Here is a 15,692-nt window from a genome sequence, read left to right as displayed (position 1 = left end):
GTATTTATTAATAATATTTTTAGATGTTGGTATCAATATCTTTATAAATAATTAATTTAAAGATTAAAGATGTCTTTAAGTGTCACACCAAATTAAAACGTCTAAACTACAAACACAATAAAACTAATTTACCATCTCAGTTGCTAATTTAATTTATCGTAATGCACCTAAAAGCATATTATATTATATTATATATGTATTACATTATATTATAGTTTATTATAATAATGTTGTATTGTGTTCGATTATCAGTTTAATTTATTTGGTCCTTAGTTAACCAAGAGTCATCATTTTATATCATTTTTACATTATTTTATAAAGGTATATTATACCATATTTGTCATATAATATGATTATGGTTATCAATGATTATATATATCATATAATATTTTATTAAAAATAAAAAAAAATCTTTATATATTTAAATTATTTGTCATTATAAAACAAGCAATTAATTTGTAAACTATTTATAAATAAATTTTAGATATTGTGCGAGAAGTTGGTCCAGACGAAAGATTACATATAACACCGGGTTCACTTACATTAGATTTTAAACCAGTACCTACGAGTGATATTAATCAACAAATACTTGAGGTATGTTATTTCAAAATTTTTATTATATAAATTATTTAAATATGAATTAAGTAAATTTAAATATAGCTATATAAATAGATATATTATTAATAACTATTTCCTTTTAAAATTCCATCTATTCAAAAATGACCAGTTCAATGAGAATACAAAAACAGTAATGGTAGAAAATTATTTCATTTTCAATATTAATTAAAATATTTGAAAAACAAAAAATGTGGTTTTTCTGTTATTTTTTTCTTAAATTAATCCAACTGTTATAGTTTACACCCTTTACAATATTGTAAATATACCATATACACCTTTATTACTTATCAGTATAACAAGAAGAAATGACTTAGGAATGTTTCTATCTCTTCTCTTCTTAATGTTATTAAAGTAGAAGCTTGATGTGAGTTCAAGCTGAGAAATGTATGATAGTATCTGATAATGAATTTATACTTACAAATATTTGTTAGATTTTTCCTAATAAATATCTTATTATCTGAAGAGCGATTTTAAAACCAAGTATTTCCAAATATTTTTAATGCACCTTAGCATTAGTTCTTATGTAAGGAAATTAAAAAGATAATAAAAATATTATTATTTTTAGAGTCTTTGCTTGTTTTACCACCAACCGCGTTTATACAACGCTGAAAGGAAATATTATTATTTATATCTACAAATATATTATTCTTCATTATTTTTATTACAAATATCACATTAATCTTATCCAATAATAATATTATATTTTAGTAACAAAGATAAAAATCGACTTAAAATTTATATCTTATATAATATACATTTATATTATACATTTCATATAAATTTCAAATATTCTGGAATAACTTGAGTTATATTGTAGATATAAAACATAATGCGGTTATTGACGTTTTGAAAATATCTTAACTTATTCCAGCACCTGCAACTTACTTCAAACATTATTATTCAACCTTAAATTTTAGCAGATAATAATGTATCCATCAAGAATCTCCTCTTGTTCTCGTTTTGATCTATATTTGAGAACTATATTTAAAATATAACTTCTGCTAATTTTAAATTTAGTATGCTGGTAATCAAAATCGACGATGTTATAAAATATATATATATTCATATATTTAATTAATATATTATGTGCTTTAGTAATGTAGGATAATAAATGTTCCTACATATCCCAACATTATAGATTTGAGTTGTTTATGTGAAGATCTTTGCATTGTTTCATTTTACAAATTTTCTAAAAATATTAAGAAATAAATAGCTTTTCGTATTACAAACTTAAAAGACAATATATGATGTTAGAAGTTTTTTTTTCAAAAATATTTAGATCTAAAGGCGATTTGATGGAGATTTTAGAAAACAAGAAACAATTATGCAAATGCAAAAACTATGTACAAAAAAAAAAATTTGTGAAGGTTTATGTGAATTGGAGAAACTATTAAAATAATTAATATATAAAACTTTTTAATATATATTATTTAATTTATATAGCAGAAGTTTTTATGTTTTTAAAACTTCTACCTCAGCGCTGATAACTGATCCTGTTATGAAAATAATCAACCTATACACATTATACTCTATAATTTATAGTACAAAAAATCCACATTAATTAATTAGTTTTAATTTATATCAGATTTAATTATATGAATTGACAGCTATCATTTAGTTTTATTAGAATTACTTTAATGAATTATGTTAATGTTTTTTTTAAAATCACTTTTTATGATAAATTTTAAATTTAAAAAAAATATATATTATGAATCGTATGTTTCACAATTTCTGTGAGGTTCAATGCGTATCAGAATATCATACCCAGAAAAATTTGTTATCGGTTTAGTGTTGATGATAATTATTTGTTATTCGAATTATTTGATATATGCACTATTTGAATATATTTGAATTCACATAAATTTTAATTTATACTTCTATAATGTAGTTCTAAAACATAGTTTTAAAATATTCACATTTGTGTCATTCTTTTTACGTGTTCTAGTGATTAGTAGCAATATATTCATAATCTCTTTTTAAAAATAATATTTAAAGATTTTTCTAATAAAATCCATATGTCAGAGATGTTTTAAATTGACCCTTTTTACCAGCGACCCTTCATATTATTATTAAGAACAACATATTCAAAATTCTATTATATATACACAGAATATTAGGATATTTGGAAACTTCCTAGTTAGCAAAATTTATAAAGCATTATATTGTTCTCCCATTTACAAATATAATTTTTTAAAATTTTTTCTAACATTTTAATACCGATTTTTTTGTATCGATATTTTGTAGCAAAATATTGGAAATTTATTTAATTTTATTATTATTACTTATTATTTTATTAATAGTATTATGAATACTCGGTTCTCCAATTTACAAATATCTTTTTGAAAGTTTGTTCAAAATCTTTACCCGAAACCTATTGCAAATATATCCTTGAAAGTAGTTTTTTTTTATCGATATTTCACTTAATGATTTATATTAATATATTGGAAATTTATTTAGTTTTATTATTACTACCTATAATTTTATTAACAGTATTATGAATATTCGGTTCTATATTTACAAATATCTTTTTGAAAGTTTGTTCAACATCTCTACCCGAAAAATTTACAAATATAAATTTGACATTAGTTTTTTTTTATAAAATTATCGATGTTTCATTTAATGATTTATAACAATATATTGGAAATTTATTTAGTTTTATTATTATTACTTATTATTTTATTAACAGTATTATGAGTAATCGGTTCTCCTATTTACAAATATCTTTTTGAATTTTTTTCCAACATTTTCACCTGAAAAATATTACAAATATATATATATATACTATCAATTTTTCACCTAATGATTTATAACAATATATTGAACATTTATTTAACTATATATAATTATCTCCTATTTATAAATATATTCTTAAAATTAGTTTTTTTTTTAATTATAGATAAGTAACAATTATTACAATAGTATTTTAACTTATTATTATTAACTTATTTTTTTTATTAAGACTGCAATAATTTCCGCAGTCACCACTCACTATATCAAACTTACAATTAATCATAAATATTCTCTTTAAAAAGAGATTGATTAGAGATTTCCGCTCTTGTGACAACAAATACTATAGCTTAAAAGACACTTTTGTAGTGAGAAGAGCAATACTTTAAGTCTAAATTATGATAAGAAAAGACGAAACCTAAATTTATTATTTTCAAGATTTTTCATGGAAGTGTTCATCCATAGATTAAACGCAAGACAAAATTATTTAAGAAAACAAAAAAAAAGTTTTAGATTGTAATTAATAATTATTATCTATACACCTATTTTGAAAGACCCACTAGAAGTATTTAGTATCGACATTCAGCAACTATGTTTAATGATTGTGAAATTGAAGTTAAAATAGCGAAATATTGATGAAAATCAAGCATCGCGGTCTTGTTCAGTTATTCGTTGTTCGGCTGCTCTGCTGATTTGATGGTATATTCTTATTATAGCTCACAATAAGTTCTCCTCCTATACACATCCTAATGCTCTTCTCACCGAATATCTAAATATAAACGTGTACAACTTAATGAGTCTATTTATTGTCTCTACGAAAATATGTATTTTGCGCATTTCTAAATAAAACGGTGATTGTGCTAAAAATAAAGTTCAGATGTGTAGTAATAATATAAGGCTTACATAGTGCATAAAGTAAATTTATTTATAAAGCATATTCAGTTTTTGTTTTTCTTCTCGTATTTGTTTTTATAAAGTATTCGTGCCTTTACAAGTGAAGTTATAGCTTCGCCTGGTTGTGGTTGCTCTTTTAAGTTTATTATTGGATAAGCCATAAAAATACTTATATTCTATATATATATTCATATGAGTATATATATTATACGTGTATATATGAAAATGTATAAATAACATATCGCACCAAGAAGAATTTTATTTTGGAATTTTGAAGTTGTACAAAAATGTATCTATGGAAATGCTCGTATGCAAATTAACGGTACACAACTTACACAACTATCTATAAACAATGCTTGAGCTTATTAGTTAAAGGATGCCTGATAAAACCCGCGCAAACTGTTTGTATCTTTGTATCTCAGATACACAGAGAGTGAGATTGTGAAAAGTGTTGACTCGATTATTTTTGTTCTTTTTTATTTTGTTTAGCTCTTAAAAAAGTGCTCTCCAAAAGAAATATTATAAATTGTGTTTATTTTTTGCCAGTCGGTTGAGTGAAATAGAAAAGTAAGGAAAGTGTGATGTGTAAATCAAAGAAAAGTTTCTTTTTATAAACATATGTATATATTTAAAAAAATATATATATAAATAAAAAAGTTTACATAAAAGTCTTAAACAACACTAAAAAGCAGTGTATTAGACTTAAGGTCATGGAAACGTATTTTAGAAATGTACATACCTACAAATACATATATATTATATATATTATGCAAATTTATATTTAGAATTGATAAAAATTTGAATTTTTTCTGAATTTTTCGGAATATTATATTAATATTTCTTTTGAAATTGTAGAAACCATAATCTGCAAAAAAACCCAACTAATTTTACTTATTTTTTTTTAAATTAATTTCAGTTAAAAAAGGAGCAAGAGTTACAAAAACAAATGCTGTTACATACATTTCAAGAACAAACAAAACAACTTGAGCTGCAGCATAAACTCCAGTTGGAACATAAGTTTCAGGTAAAGGATTCATTCTAGTTATTTAATTTAACTATTGAATAATCGTAACCCAGTTGTAACGAATGGTCGTCTGAAAAGACGAATAGTTCCGGGGCAATAGACCCGGGATATCGGCTGCTTCATAAACCGATGGAATAAGCTTATATAGTGCTTATTAAACTTAAAGAATTAGTTTCGTATGTACACAGAATTGTTTTGTGTTGTGACTTGTTTCTCACATAATTAGGTGACCATTAGATAGACCTATAGGTATAGTAGACTTTTAAAATTAATTTTCCATCAAAGCAGAATGTGTTCTTATTAATTTACTAAAAATGTTATGTGACAGCATAATAGAAAAGTACGTTAGCTTAATTAACAGCCATAAACAAATGATAAAGTTTAATTTTGCATATAATTATAGACTATCAATTTTGGTTTCATGTTTTATGTAAATTTGTATTAATTTTAAGCTGTTATGAAGTTGCAAAAATCTCATATCTCATAAGTATTACGAACATAATAATATTTGGCTATCTATTCAGTAGATATTCCCCGTTAATTAAATTATTGATAAGCTTGCACAACTGAATGCTTAAACTCATTTTCTAGAACCTTAGCTTTTCTATGGAATATTCACTTAATAAACTGCATCCGTAATTAGAAACATTGAAAAAAAATAGATAAAAAAAATTAAGCACCGATACTCAATCGGATCCATAAAAAAAATGCCAACAAGTTTCTGGATTCAATTTAATTTGAACTCATGTTAAGCGCTCACTAACTGCATACATTTTTGTTAACTCCAACTTTCTAAATACGTTTAAAGAGTAATGAATGTTTACAGAACTGGCAGACGTTATTATAAAATATTTTATAATTCATCCTTTTCATCCGCTGGTATCCTGTAGTTTTTAGAAAACAGTTTTATTATCTTCTTTTTGGATTCATTAAACCAAATAAGGTCTCTGAAATCTTAAATCAGAGGTTATTATTTTATTTAGTAATGGACTTTATTTTAGCAAACTTTAACTTAGGAAGCTCTAATCAGAGATGTCATAAGATATATATCTATAATTTATATATCGCGTTATATCATAGATTGCGGTATACTATAATCCACATTATTGCAGTACAAATTGAAAAACACTATATCAATGCAGTTACGATTTTCGCTCCGACAAAAGTATCGCTGTTTTCGATTTTCAGTTAAGTTCCGAGTTAATATTAAGTATTTGTGTTATAAATTAATTATTTGTCATAATTGAAGTAATTCTGTTATTCTATCGAAAAAGCATAGTGAACAAAGTTGTTCAACAAAAAAAACGGACATAGTTTATACATAAAAATTATTTTTGAGTTTGTAGCTGTCATTCATGACCGTTTTAACAACTGAAGAGAAATACATTTAAATAAGTAGTTACCAACTATACTATGCTGAACCGATATAAAGCACTATTTCTTTATCGGTAAATCGATTATTTTTTTATTTCAGTTTCGGTTTTCGCTCCGACAAAAGTATCGTTTTCTTTTTTTCGGTTAAGTTCCAGATTGAAACCCTGATATCCTTTTCATAATAGTTATTGAAAATTTAAAACTACATAATTTAAATTTTTTAATCAGCTTTTGTTAGCTGAAATCTAAAATATAACAGAATATAGTTAGAGTTAATTGCCAATTTAGTTGTTTTCTTATTTGCTCTAGCATCAGGAAGGTGTGTGTAGTTGGAAAAGAAAACATTATAACGTCACATCTAATATTATAAAAATATAGTTTATAATGCAACTGATCAAAAATTCAAATAAATTTTTGAACTCTAAAATAATATTAAAAAATATATACCCCCCACATTTGTTAGATTTGATCAAGAAACTTTATCTAAGCATTGACTTCCTTAGCACAATATTTGCTATTGATTTAATTACTCTGTTTTTTAATATATCTATCTCTACTTGACGTCCAAAATAAAGTTCTGACCTATAAAGATGTAGTGTTATATCTCTCACTTGTAATCAATATAAAATTTATCTCATACTAAAATAAGTAGTATTATTTTTGAAAAGATTTAAATTAATAATTTCTAACATAGTTCTTAATAAAGTCTGTTATCGAATTAAAACTTGTGAGTCAATATACCAGCATATATTATAATCAAATAAATATTTTTCATAAAGATTAATATTTTGATTCTGTTTGAAATATATGTATATATATTAATAAATAATGGCACCTTCATTACAAGCAAAAGCTTTTATTATAATAAATGAACATTTTATTATAATTTAAATTATAGACAAAACAATGCTGTTGTTGTTGCAACCCATTCATAATACTCAATTTATTACAATTAATTGTATTATTAATTGTTGTTATTAATTATTGTAATAAATTTTAAATTGAACGTGTTCAATGAGTTTATTGAGCTAAGTAGACCAAACCGCTTTGTGAAAGATCTTATAGGATTATATATTAGATTAAAATTTGGAACAAACGTTTAATTATGTTTTCATTTATTATAATAATTCGATCAGCGTGAACTCATATTTCGAACAATAGTAAGATTTCAATTTATTATGATAACTCAATAATCGCCGAAACGTAGTATAAGCTATTAAAATTTTGTGGTTGAACTTACAAAATAATAGATCAAAATTATTTTAATTACCTTATCTAGTATGCGGTGAATACACATGGCGCTTTCCATGAATTACGAGAACAGAGACTTGCAACTGCAGTGGAAGAACAACAACAAAGGGAGCGGCGGGAACGTGAAGTTATAAAACGTAAGGAGAACTGTAGTGCAAATGCCAGTCCTGAAGTGAAACAAATACTTAATGTAAGAAATTATTACAGAAAATTTTACAATACAATTCATTAATTTATTTTTCCATAAAAGTGTTTTATTTTGAATCGTAAACAAGGAGTTTCTTCTAATGGCATGTCAACAACTTCACCATATAGGAATAGGTAAGTTATAAGTTGAAAAACACAAAACGATATAAATTAAATTAATTAATTATATTATTATATATTTAGGGGTGTTGTTAAAAGTTCTTCAGGCGAATCTTTACCAGCAGGTGCTGTAGCAAGTGCTCATCCATACAAAATACCTCAACCTCCGTCATCGCTTTTGAAATATGAATCAGATTTTCCATTGCGTAAAACAGGTAAGTTTCATCCATCAATTATGAGTTTTTACACGTGTTTGTTCCTTAACCATAATGTAACAAATCGAAAAATGTTTATGCGCTTTTGCATGATGTTAGTAAAAATAATATATTTTATTTATAAATTTTTTAAACAAACACGAGAATCCCTTTACACACATATCATGTTCGGTTTACTGCAAGAACCTTCTAAGTCAAACAAGAACTCATGTTCACGTCACTAAGTAGCTTTTTTACTCTAAGTTTCATTTGGAATTTGCTAGGTTATACCAGTCTTACCAGTTAATAGCGTAGAAAAAAAAGATACCGTAATTTAGTGTAAAAATGATTTAGTGTGTTTTTGCAGTACGCTAACGATATAAAGAACGTCGTTTAATGTTGTTATCTTAACTAAAATGTTATTTTTTTTTAAACTAATAATACTACATACGATATAATAACGATGAAACCATATTTAGAAAAAACGCATTACCATGCTACGGTATAATATTGAAATAATATTTTAAATGTTTGATATCTAGCGTAAATTCAATGAAAATAGTTTTAATATATATATATATTTAGCTATAGTAATTTGTAATAATTAAAGTTATAATTTTAAAAAAAATTCTTTTAATCCACTTTACGATATATTCAAATTATATCTTAATTTAAAACAAAGTTAGAAGTTAACTTTGCAGTCCCAATTAAAAATTTTATTTTATCTATTTTATCTAAAAAGTTTGATATTTTGAACCGACTTTACACATAAGAAAAAAAAAATAAATATTGACAATAAACATTGCTAATATTCACACACAGCATCCGAACCAAATTTGCTGAAGATACGGTTAAAACAGAGTGTCATCGAGCGTAAGGCAAGAATTAGTGGTCCAGCTGGAGTACGACGACAAGAGCGCCACGAGCGCATATTGCAAGCTGCACAACGGAGGCAACAAAAGCAAAATTCTGTTTTATCAAGTACGTATACGTATCATTATCACATTGAATGATTGACATATATACAAACGTTATCGTACTGATCGCGTATTCATCAGCGCCATTGTTATGAACAGTATGCAAACAATATACTTTGAGATCGGAAGCAAGTTAATACAAATAGATTACGCATTAAACACTATTCAAATTAAATAAAATTTATTGTTATTTAAAATAGCCTTTCAATATTTTAAAGTAATCAACGAAGAATGGAATTGACCCTTTGTCCTCTTATTGACCCTATTAACTACGATTGAGAGAGATAAAAAATAATATATATTAACTAGAGCTATATATGAAACTTTGTATAAGCTTGGCATAAAAAAATGTGTATTTCATTTTTTATTTATTGTTGCACTAACTAAAATAATTTCCACAATTGTGTACGATATGTGAAATGCTTAATGCCATTCTTTGTATTAATTCACTAAACCCGACTCAAAATGGAGACGTCCATCGCCAAGGCATCTTCATATCTTGCTTGCTATAAATTTTTGTTAATGTTGAAATTTACTTAATGTTTTTTTTAAACTTTTTTTTATATAGACTGCAATAGTACACCTGATTCAGGTCCTAATTCTCCACCATCATCTAGTTTATCAGCGAGTGTAGTTGGAAGCAGAGGCTCGCCGACAAGTGCACCTATACAAGAAGAGAATGAAGAGGGTAGTCATTATCATCCAGGTCAAAGAAGTAGTATCAATGACTTATCACTCTTTAGTTCACCTTCTATGCCAAATATTTCGCTTGGCCGTCCACATTTACCGAATGTTCCCGCGAATGCAGCTAATCTTGCTATGCTGGCAGCGTTGCGAAATGCTAATATGCAAACATATTATAATCCTTTAGCAGTGACATATGGACGTCAACCTCCACCGCCGCCGCCTCCTACATCGATGGTACCACCTAATGCTGGCAATAGTGTTGTACCACTACCATCATCACCAGTTGTACGCTCTGCTTCTGCTACATCAACATCTTCATCTCAAGCTTCAATTATAAGCGACGTACCACCACAAGCTCATGCTGCTTCTTCAAATGCTTCACTTATCCAAATGGCTAATGTAGGCGGTAGTTATGTTATTCCAACAGGAGTAAGTCAACAAATTTACGGGCAACCAATAACTGATGCACAAGTTGCCCAAGCCCATTTGAACAAACAAGGCCATCGACCACTGGGGCGAACTCAATCAGCACCTCTTCCACTAGGCCATCCAATGCTAACAAGTACCGGCCAAATTAATATATCACAAACTCATTACGAAAACAGTGATGTAAGTAAAATGAATATTGAAAAAATTTTATATATAAAAAGTATTAAGTTTATTTTGTATGCTTTTGTAAAGAAATAAATAAATGAACCAATTACATTTATTTGTCAAATATTTTAATATCCCGTATATGATTCAGTTTTTATTGCATTATTTGCGAAAACTTTGATACCCGGGGATAATGGAATTTATGAACGGATTTTGATAAATTTAAAGAAGCTTAGTTTTTGAGATATTAGACTTTAAAATAGTAAGCCATATGTATTGAATATAGTGACAATAAGACTACATATGTCATATAGCGAAAATTTTTCCATTACTTTCAGAACTTAGTTATATCGACATATAACGTAGTAGAAAAAATTAGGAAATATATTTAAAATCCGCTGCCAAATCGCGTCACCTGACAGATGAAATCGTGACAGTTTTTTAAAATTATATTGGTTTTTAATAAAATATTTGTTTTTTATTTAAATATAATTATTTAATAGTTTATTGTATAATTATATGTGTAACTTTTTATTTATTTATTTATTATTACTTAATAAATATTTCTGTCTCCTTAAGGCTGAGCGCCAAGCTTATGAGCATCTCTTGCTTAATCAAAAGATACGACAAACAGTTTTGATTAGAAGTGGCGCTGTACGCGAACCTCTGCTTAAAGAAGAAGATGATTCTGCTGAAGTAATTGACTTGACGGATAAAAAGAAACCTCCAAAGACAGTTTTAACAAGTACTGTCGTCACGAGTACCTCACAAAATTTACCAGAAGCAACTGCAGCGCCAATTATTGCATGCACCCCCCATAAACCCAGTAAAATCAGAGATCAGGACTATTTACAACAGCAACGAGAACTATTGTATAAGCAAAATCTTCAGGTATAATTATTATATTAACATATATATATGTCTAATAATATATATCATTTTGAAATTAATTTCTAGATTGACGATGCTGTGGCAAGAGGACTCATACGTCCACTTTCCCGTACCTTATCCAGTCCTTTAGTACATTTAGGTCCACACGGTTTAAGTCAAATTCCAGATACCGGACAGCATCCTACACCAATTGCAACATCATCTTCTGCTGATCATATTCCTCCAGTTAATCTCACTTTACCACATAAACGCCATATGCTTGAGTACTCCAACACATCAAGTATGTGTATGTCTATTCCTACTATAGGAGCACAATCCACAAATACCGCATTAAGTTTAAAAAGTCCACATGGACTGCCTTCGCACAAAATTACTACGGGTTTAGCCTATGATAATCTCATGTTAAAGCATGCTTGCATATGTGGCAATAACTCATTACATCCAGAGCACAGTGGTCGTTTACAAAGCGTTTGGGCCCGATTAAATGAAACTGATTTAGCAAAACGATGTGATCGATTACGATCACGAAAAGCAACGCAAGAAGAATTGCAAACAGTACATACCGAAGCACATTCTCTGCTTTTTGGTTCAAATCAATGTCAACTAAGTCGACAAAAACTTGAAAGTATTCCATCCGTAAGTTTTGTACGTTTATCGTGTGGTGGTGTTGGTGTTGATTTAGACACAACTTGGAATGAACAAAATACAGCGTCTGCTGCTCGAATGGCTGCTGGTTGTGTGATTGATTTAGTTTTCAAAACAGCTAAGGGTGATATTAAAAATGGTTTTGCTGTAGTACGTCCACCAGGGCATCATGCTGAAGCCAATTTGGCGATGGGATTTTGTTTTTTTAATTCAATAGCGATTGCAGCGAAATTATTACGACAAAAAATGCCTGATATGAAACGAATTTTAATAGTTGATTGGGTAAAAAAATTAAATTTATAAATTTAAAAATTATTAATTAAAATGTATTTAATTTTTTAGGATGTACATCATGGCAATGGCACACAACAAGCATTTTATGATAACCCTGACGTTTTATACCTATCTATTCATAGACATGATGATGGAAATTTCTTTCCTGGAACTGGTGGTCCCACTGAAGTATATTTTTTTTTTTTTATTACATGGAACACATATTAATTATATTTTTTATTTTGTTTTTAGTGTGGTACTGGCTCTGGTTTGGGATTTAATGTCAACATATCTTGGTCCGGTGCACTAAATCCACCTTTAGGCGATGCCGAATACATTGCTGCATTCCGCACAGTTGTAATGCCAATAGCAAAATATTTCAATCCGGATATTGTTCTTGTCTCAGCAGGATTTGATGCTGCAGCGGGTCATCCAGCACCATTAGGTGGTTATTTAGTATCACCAGCATGTTTTGGCTTTATGACACGTGAACTTATGCAATTGGCTAATGGAAAAGTTGTATTAGCACTTGAAGGTGGTTATGATTTACCTGCAATTTGTGATTCGGCACAGGAATGTGTACGTGCATTACTGGGTGATCCACTCATTCCAATAGTTGAAAGTGAGTTAAATAGACGACCATGCCAGAATGCCATCGATACTCTACAAAAAACGATTGCAATACAGGTAAAATTTATAACTTAAACAATACAAACAGAAGGTTAAATAATATTATCTTAGAGTAAAAAAAATATTAGATCATTTAACAATATGAATATGAATTATATAAATGATTTTGTTTTGAAAAATTCTACAACCTTCTTGTTAGCTTTAAAATATTTTGTAATAGATAATTACTATTCTATTAATTTTTTTCTATTTATTTAAAGCTACAACATTGGCCCTGTGTGCGCAGACTCTCAGATACTGTTGGTATGTCTGCAATTGAGGTGCTTAAGATCGAACATGATGAGTCAGCAACGGTAACAGCAATGGCAGGACTTTCAATGCATAGGTAGAATAAGCTTTCAATAAACTTTTCCTTTTACTTATTAAATACAAATTCAATTTCACAAACAGAAACAAATTGTGATTGAAACGAATAATAATTTAGATACTGCATTCATTTTTTTCTGTGATCTAAAATAAGTATTGAGGACCATTTATTATTTATTTTATTAATACATAAACCATCGATTTATGTGAAGAAAATATGTGAGACAACAATACGATCACCCAATGAATTTTTTTGAATATAATTAAAATATTTTCATATCATTATTAAAAATTTCAGATTTATCACAGCTAATATTGCAAAGACAATCACTGCTTTCTAAGTTAATTCTACTGTGATTTTGAACATTAAATGTGAGATTATCGAGATTTTTTACAATAATAAATACTAAAAAATTCAATAGATATTATTGCAAAACTAATTTAAAAACACTATTAATCAAGAAGACATCATAAATTGAGTAACCCTAATACGAAATCTCCAATACAGTCAAGGTTAGGTTTGTGTGATTGCCTTTTCACTATAGTCCAATTTAGCTTAAATAATAGTCTGTTGTGATAGCACGAACTGCCGTGTCCATACGCAGATCGGAAGGATCCTTAAAAGGACCGCAATGGTCAGCATACGAAGAGCGCTAATAGGCACGACTCCCTCATTCAAAGTAAAAACATATAAACATATAAAAAGTTTATATGGATTGTAGATTTTAGCGACATTATGTCCAATCTTTATATTTATGTTTCCAACCTTAATTTTTAGTGTGTGTTGTAAAATATATGTGCTTTACAAATTTAAATATTCAATTAAAAAATTAGAATTAACAGACATATATATATATTCTAAAACTTAATTAGGACAAAAAGTATTCTAAAAAATGTCTATATATAAACCTAAGTTTTCATGTACCATTTATATTATGTTATGTATGACAAATTTTAGAATTATGAGTAGTAACAAGAACTAACTAAATAATACTACTAATTTTTATTTATTATAGAACACTCTCACGTGATAACTCAGAAGAACCTATGGACCAGGATGAAGTTAAGTAATGTGATATGCCAGCATGGAAACAACTCAGTTTCAAAACTTCGGAACTTGATAAGTTTTTATTATAAAAAAATATATATATGTGAAAAATATATATTATATAAATATATATATATATATAATTACTTTTTGTAAATGCAATGTGCAATGCAATGCAAAGTGCAAATTTTTTTGTATTTGGTATATAACCCCATAAATATATATATAAAAAATAAAAATTATAGTTGAATTATATTTTAATTTGTAGATTAGTAGTGAATCAAAGATTCACTTTATATTTTTACTATATCACATACTAAATTAAATAAAACTACATACATTGTGTTTTAGTTGTTTACATAGCATTTATGTGTTTAGTAACTCAATTATCTGTGTGAAACTATTTAGCTGTAAATGTGAACATTTTTAAAATTAAAATCTTTGTAAGAAAATTTGTATGTAAATAATTTATAAAATATAATTATAAAATATTTTTGTCAACAATGATTTGATCACTTTGTCTATATATGTATGTCTATTAAATTTAAATTTAAAAATATATGTTTAAAATATGTTGTAAATTTTCATATGCACCATTAATTGCAGCAATTAACAATGATGGATGCATTATGTTATCGAAATAGCATGAAACAATAAATGTAATCATGAAAGATGATGTGGCTGTGCCACCAATTTATACCTGCATTTTAATATATATTTTTAATTGTTTTTGTTATATTATTCAATTTAATTGAATATAGAGAATAAATAAAAAAATTAAAATTAGCTAATATTGTTTGCTATTGTATAATGTTTATATTTGTTAGTCATTACATATATATTATGTATGCAAATTAAATAAAATATAAGAGATTATTAAATATTTAATATATACGTTAAATTTGTAACTTATTTTGTTTTGAAACGAAATTTGCCAGCACAACGATTATTAATTTTTTACATATTCCTTCGAACAGTTAAGTCAAAATCGATGTCGAAAATGCATTGTTGTTGTTTTTGAAAATTAAAAATTTTCATTTTTTTTTTGTTATTATGCAAATATTGCTAATATTATAATGGCACAAACTACTACCAATTCTTAAAATATCACAAATAAAGAATCAAACACTGTTCACATTGAGACAATAAATATTGTTACTTATTCTTATTATAGTTTTCATTTCAATACTATG

The 15,692-nt window shown here is 27.0% G+C and overlaps 1 protein-coding gene across 2 annotated transcripts in view; it reads left to right on the top strand.

Annotated features, from left to right (window-relative positions):
• Positions 1-14,707, top strand: part of LOC119670277 (histone deacetylase 4) — a 28,239-nt gene extending 13,532 nt beyond the window's left edge. Inside the window, exons 3-15 of one of the 2 annotated variants that reach the window (XM_038080475.1) lie at positions 485-594; positions 5,156-5,263; positions 7,917-8,078; positions 8,139-8,209; positions 8,279-8,409; positions 9,211-9,369; positions 9,934-10,661; positions 11,226-11,537; positions 11,604-12,464; positions 12,525-12,644; positions 12,708-13,142; positions 13,346-13,470; positions 14,468-14,707. In XM_038080475.1, coding sequence (XP_037936403.1) covers positions 485-594; positions 5,156-5,263; positions 7,917-8,078; positions 8,139-8,209; positions 8,279-8,409; positions 9,211-9,369; positions 9,934-10,661; positions 11,226-11,537; positions 11,604-12,464; positions 12,525-12,644; positions 12,708-13,142; positions 13,346-13,470; positions 14,468-14,522 — 3,377 coding nt within the window. In that variant the 3' untranslated portion in view covers positions 14,523-14,707. The remainder of the gene's footprint in view (positions 1-484; positions 595-5,155; positions 5,264-7,916; positions 8,079-8,138; positions 8,210-8,278; positions 8,410-9,210; positions 9,370-9,933; positions 10,662-11,225; positions 11,538-11,603; positions 12,465-12,524; positions 12,645-12,707; positions 13,143-13,345; positions 13,471-14,467) is intronic. The other variant, XM_038080477.1, reaches the window with a different exon arrangement.
• Positions 14,708-15,692: the final 985 nt, after the last annotated feature.

The sequence above is a fragment of the Teleopsis dalmanni genome, chromosome 1 (genome assembly GCF_002237135.1).
Source record: "Teleopsis dalmanni isolate 2A chromosome 1, ASM223713v2, whole genome shotgun sequence".
Taxonomy (NCBI): Eukaryota; Metazoa; Arthropoda; class Insecta; order Diptera; family Diopsidae; genus Teleopsis; species Teleopsis dalmanni.
Note: the sequence above shows the minus strand (reverse complement) of the source record. Positions and strands in the feature narration are given on the sequence as shown.